Here is a 6,166-nt window from a genome sequence, read left to right on the forward strand (position 1 = left end):
CGCTCTCGCCCCAGACCCCGCCCCTTAGGCCACGCCCCGCCAGGTCTCGCCCCCTGAAGGCCCCGCCCCGTTAGGCTCCGCCCAGCCCGACGTTCCGCCGCGTCAGGTTCCACTCTCACCAGAGACCCCCACCCTGAGGTCACGCCTTCATCACGGCACTGTCCGGCCCTCACACCCATTAAGCTCCTGTCCCCAAGCCTCTGGCCATCGTTCCCTCGCTCCGCGACCCCCAGCCTGAGGCCACGCCCTCCTCTAGGAGAAAACGACCCGTCTGGGGCCTCAGGTCACACGCATTGTGGTTAGGGTTTCCGCTGAAGCCCCCAGGAGACTCACCCACAGCAGCTGCTTCCGGAGCCCATGGATGGCCCTCGCATTGGCCTGGGTCTGGGAGACGCACACGGTCAGGACGAGGCTTGGGGCGGAAGGGGATTCAAGGTCAGTCACCCCTTGGACCACAGGTGCAGCCTCTTGACTTCCTCTCTCCCTACCCTAGTCTCTGGCGTTCTGGGGTCTTCTGTCCGCACACGGCTTTGTCTACAGATAGGACCCTCCTCTCCTTCCCACGGCCCCTCCTCCAGCACAGCAACACCCGGGACTCAGCAGCAGCGGGTTTTGAGTGCTTCTGCCCCACCCCATTCCAGAAAGTGGGCCCAGAAGGTGCCTGCTTTATGAGTGAGGCACCTGAGACCCCTAGGCCACTGTCCCTGAGGCCCTGCTTCCTCTGGCTCCCAGATCCCATGAGACTGGCTGGGGATGCCCAGCCTACACCAGCACCATGGAAGGACCCCCGCCTTCCAGGTCCCTCCCCCACCTGGCGCCCTTGTCCCTGCTGCTCTGAGAGACACCTGAGCATGACGAGGAGGGGGAGGCTGAAGGCGTGGGAGCCGAGGTAGTGGAGGGCGCGCTGGCCATGGGGCGGAAGCCGGAGGGCCACCAGCTCAGGGACCACCTGCCAGGGGGCCGAGTAGTTGGTGAAGAGGCCACAGTCCCAGGAGGAGTGAATGCTGGAGAAAGACAGCCAAGGGGGGCAGGCATCAGGGCATCAGGGCATCAGGTCCCCGGGTGGGGGGGGGAGCTAGCCACCCCTGCTGTCCTCCTGGCATTTCCCCCCCTGCCCCTCACCTGCTGACCACATAGCCCAGGGGCACCGCGGCCAGGAGCAGACCCAGGAGGAGCACCAACTGGAAGAAGAAGGTGGAGCTGGAGGCACGGAAGAGTCGTGGAGACGCCTTGGAGTTCCTCAGGAGGGTGTACTGGGGAGTGAGCAACAAGAATTAGCGCAGTCTGCAGACCCCTGGGGTCTGAGGCCCAGGGGAAGGGGGACAGGGGCAGGAGACAAGCCCGCAGAGGCACCCGCCCCAGGCCCCTCCCGGCCCGTGAGCGTCACCTTCTTGATGTAAAAGGTAAGGAAGATGAAGACGCTGTTCAGAAGGGGCAGCAGGGGGCAGTAGAAGAGGCCCATCCAGGTGACCGTCTGCCCTGCCACGATGTCCAGCACGTTTTTGGGCACCAGGAACTCCTCCCGGTCCAGCCAGGCCCAGAACCGGCCTGAGAACCGCTCCACCAGCAGTCTGAGGGGAGGGCGGGGCCCAGGCGCCCACCGTGCAAGAGGGATGTGTGGGACACGCCGATCATGGCCGTGGACTGTCATTATTCCCAAGGACATCCACGTGTGGACCTGGCCCCCCCTGAGCTGTGGCCGCTGGCCCTCTCCAAACACACCGACAGCACCCTCATCCTCCCGGCAGCGCCCCTCCGTGGCTCACCTCCGAGGCAGGCTGACCAGGAAGGCGAAGGCCACGGTGAGGAGGAAGTTGAAGATGCTTAGCTTGTACAGCTCCTCCCCCACGGAGTTCTCCCAGCACTGCGGTGCAGAGGGAGGGGTCCGAGGGGTCCGTCACCACCGCAGCCCGCCACCCCCTCCTTCTCCTCCCTCACCGGCACATGGGGGGGGTCTCTGTGTGGAGACTGATAGGATTGCTAAAGCTTCCAGGACAGGATTAGAGCAGGGAACCCACAGCCAGGGTCGCCACACTGCACGATGCAGTGACAGTGGTGCCCCCTGGGGGTGTGCTGCTGTATGGGCAGCTCTGCTCACAGCTCCTCTCAAAGGTGAGACCCCGAGGTGGGTGGACAAGGAGACAAAAGGGAAAAGGACAGGACTCTGTGAGGTTTGAGGGAGGACTTTGGGGAGAAGGATGGGAGGGACAGGCCCACTGGGCTGCCAGCCACCTGGTAGTCACAGGCGTTGTAGCCGTAGGACTCACAGCTGGTCTTGTTTCTGCCGATGCACAGCACAGTCTGACCCAGCGAGAAGGAGAACATGCCCAGGCTGGCCAGTTTCAGCACCACACACCTGGGGGCGGGGACTGCGTCAGGGAGCAGGGCCCAGCTCTGGACACCAGCGCTACTCAGGCTACCAGTATGACTGATGTCTGAGTGCCATCACGTCGTGTCCCGGGTCCAGCGCCTCCACATCCAGAGCCCAAGCTCCTTCCAGCCAGCAATGTTTCCCAAAGTGTGCTTCCAGAATCTGAGCCTCCAGATGATTCATGGGGAAAAGGGTTCTGTTTTTATTTTTATTTTATTTTTTGATTTATTGTAGAGATGAGGTCTCACCAAGTTGCCTAGGCAGGTCTCGAACCCATGGGCTCTGGCAGTTCTCTCACTGCGGCCTCCCAAAGTGCTGGGATTATAGGCGTGAGCCACCGCACCTGACCTGGGTTCTGTTTTTATTTTTATTTTTATTTTATTTTATTTTTGAGTTGGAGTCTCACTCAGTTGCCCAGACTGGAGTGCAGTGGCTGCTCCCGGCCACCGCAGCCTCGACCTGCTGGGCTCCGGCGATCCTTCCGCCTCAGCCTTCCGAGTAGCTAGAATTACAGGTGCGCGCTACCACACCTGGCTGATTTTTTTATTTTATTGTAGAGATGAGGTCTCGCCTGCCCAGGTGGGTCTCAAACCCGCGGGCTCAGGCAATCCACTCACCTCAGCCTCCCAAAGGCACGGGATTACAGGCTGAGCCACCGAGCCCGGCGGGTTCTGTTTTTAAATCAGTTTGGGAAACACCGCATGGTCCAGCCACATTCTCCCACACCCAGTGTGGAAATGCACATATGACAGCCTTGCAGTTGAGAAAATTGCAGACTTTTCAGGATCTGTAATGCACTGGGTTCTTCCTTTCTTCTACCATCTGTTCACATCTAGGCTTAAACACGTGCCATGCACACACGTCATAAACACGTGCCATGCACACTCACTGCACAACATGTAACTAGACCAATAGCAACGATAGCCTAAACCCAAACCATCGTGTGCACATTGTCTGTAAGATGGACTGTCCCTAGTGCTGATGCGGGCTACAGACGGGCTGGGAGCAGTGGTCCTCCTCTTGAGGGAGGCTGGGAGGCGGGTAGGGGTGTATATATATATATTGAGACAGGGTCTCATTCTCGTCCAGGCTGGAGTACAGTGATATGATCATGGCTCACTGAAGCCTTGAATCCCTGGATGCCAGCAATCCTCCCACTTTGGCCTCCCAAAGTGCTGGGATTATAGGCATGAGCCACCCGGCCCGGCAAGGGGCTTGTTTTTTTAATCTTTCCTCCTATTGAGCATTTTGAATGTTCTTGTCATGTGCGTGTGTTAGAATCTATTCAAATAAAGTTTCAAAGCAGACCAATCACAGCTGACATGGAGGAAGCCGTGGGAAAAGCAGGCAGGACAAGTGCAGGGAGAGGGTGGCGGGAGGGAGAGAAGCCAGCTGGAGCTCAGGGGGGCTGTCCACCAGGATTTCTGGGAGGGCGTTTGGAGAGGGGCTGGGGGTCCAGACAGGACTTAAATGCTCAGACAGAAAAATGGCAGAGCCTAGGGGGTGGAGAGCGCTTGATCGTGAACCTGCACCCAGCTGGCATGGTGAGCTTGGCCTTGACCTAGCATTTCACCCGTGTGGATCTCAGTTTTCTCATCCATCAAACGGGGATGAGGATGGTTTGGACTTCATGGGTCACGTGAAGGTTGTCAAAGTAAGCTGTGCGTGTCCTGTGCTGCTGGTTTTCCTGTGTGTGTGAAGTTGGTTCCCAACACCCCCTGGCAAAACTTGCCAGTGTTTGGTCCAGGCTGGTGGCTTCCTTGAGAGATAGGGGCCTGGAAAGTCTTAGGACCCCTGAGTTCATGTGTTGGGGCACCCACTTGCCTTCCCTCGGGTGCAGTAGTGAACGAGGGGAGGCTCCCAGCTGGGGACCCGAGTCCTAAGTGACAACCAGGAGGCAGGATATAGACTCTTCACATGTGCCCATTTGTTTCCCCCACCAAGGGTGGCACTCACCAGATAAGGGTGAGGTTGACCTCGGTGTTGGGAGGATAGTTCTCCAGCTGGACCAGGAACGCAAACAACAGTGGACCCAGGAAGTTGACAAGGGCGATGACCCCAGGAGGCAGGTACTGGAGCAGCAGGAACACGGACTCCTGCGGGAAGAAGGCCAGAGGAGCCCTGTCAGCTCCCCTATCGCCCATGGCCCCCTGAAGTGTAACTCTGGTGCAGACCCGAGATCCAGAAGCCCACAGATGACTCCCTGCAGCAGCCTGGCAGTCGGCGGGGATATCTACAGTGAGAGCTGGTCTGACTGGGCCATGACCTTGTGGTTATGGCCGCTTTAACCTCTCTGAGCCTGTTTCCTCATCTGTAAGGTGGGATCATCCCATCTCCCCCTACAGTTCTGTCCAGGATTCAATGAACACAGTGGCACCTCCTTGTTGTCCTGCGAGTACTTGGTGGCCCAGAAGATGGCGCTGATGGCTCCGACCACCAGGAGCCCAATGAGGACATTGACCCGCAGGTAAGTAAGCAGGTGGCAAGCCCTCTGCGCCCGCGTCTGCTGCTGCACCAGCTGGAAGCGACGGCCCTCCTCCAGCTCCACCTGCCGGGAGGGTGCAGGAGAGGCGGCCGGCTGGGGGTGCCACCTCACACTCACACTCACACACTCGTTCATACCCATTCACACTCAGTCACACAAGGCCCCATATGGCCATGCTCACATGGACATTCAGATTCATGCACTGTCACACCACCATCCCACGCACACTCTCACAACCACTCAGGCATGCAGACACACACACATACACACACAATCACATGTGCCCTCACACCATCACACTCACATAGACACTCAGATTCACACACTGTCACACTCACCATCACACACTCACGCACACTCCTGTGCTTAGCCACATGTGCACACACTCTCACCACTCAGGCACACAGACACACACACATACAATCACATGTGCCCTCACACTGTCACACTCACATAGGAGCAGAGTCACCGCAGGGCGGGCAGGCGGACACACACAGTCACGCGTGTTCTCATACTGTTGTGTTCACATAGATTCACACGCTCTCAAACTCACAGTCACACTCTCTCACACTCGGCCACACACACACACACACACACACACACTCACACCACTCGGGCACGTGGGCACACACAAACATGCCCTCACACTGTCACACTCACAAAGACACTCAGACTAACACTCTCACACTCACCATCACACAGTCCTAGTCACACACTCCCACACTCAGCCACACGTACACACACACTCTCACAACCACTCAGGCACGCAGACACACACACACACACAATCACACCTACCCTCACACCACCACACTCACATCGTCACTCAGATTCATACACTTACACTCACCATCACACATTCACCGTCACACACACTTCTGTACTTAGTCACACGTGCACACACTTTCACAACCACTTAGGCACGTGGACACACACACAGTCACACATGCCCTCACACTGTCACACTCAAATAGACACTCAGACCCACACTCCCACACTCAGCCACACGTACACACACACTCTCACAACCATTCAGTCATGTGGACACACAATCACACATGCCCTCACACTGTCACACTCACAGACACTCAGATGTACACACTCACACTCACCATCACACATTCACAGTCACGTGAAGTCTCATACTCAGGCACACGTGCACACACACTCTCACAACCCCACTGAGTCATGTGGACACACACAATCACACATGCCCTCACGCTGTCACACTCACACTCAGATGTACACACTCACCACCACACATTCACAGACACATGCACTCTCACACTCAGGTACATGTGTACACACAC

At 57.6% G+C, this 6,166-nt stretch overlaps 1 protein-coding gene across 1 annotated transcript in view; it reads right to left on the reverse strand.

Annotated features, from left to right (window-relative positions):
* Positions 1–6,166, reverse strand: part of TMC8 (transmembrane channel like 8) — a 9,378-nt gene that overhangs the window by 468 nt on the left and 2,744 nt on the right. The window contains exons 5-12 of the mRNA XM_021713605.1: positions 4,749–4,919; positions 4,328–4,467; positions 2,233–2,356; positions 1,767–1,864; positions 1,388–1,571; positions 1,123–1,253; positions 846–1,004; positions 334–412 (exon numbers count right to left, since the gene is read on the reverse strand). Coding sequence (XP_021569280.1) covers positions 334–412; positions 846–1,004; positions 1,123–1,253; positions 1,388–1,571; positions 1,767–1,864; positions 2,233–2,356; positions 4,328–4,467; positions 4,749–4,919 — 1,086 coding nt within the window. The remainder of the gene's footprint in view (positions 1–333; positions 413–845; positions 1,005–1,122; positions 1,254–1,387; positions 1,572–1,766; positions 1,865–2,232; positions 2,357–4,327; positions 4,468–4,748; positions 4,920–6,166) is intronic.

Source organism: Carlito syrichta, unplaced genomic scaffold (assembly GCF_000164805.1).
Source record: "Carlito syrichta isolate Samal-C Ts95f unplaced genomic scaffold, Tarsius_syrichta-2.0.1 Scaffold304629, whole genome shotgun sequence".
NCBI classification, from domain to species: domain Eukaryota; kingdom Metazoa; phylum Chordata; class Mammalia; order Primates; family Tarsiidae; genus Carlito; species Carlito syrichta.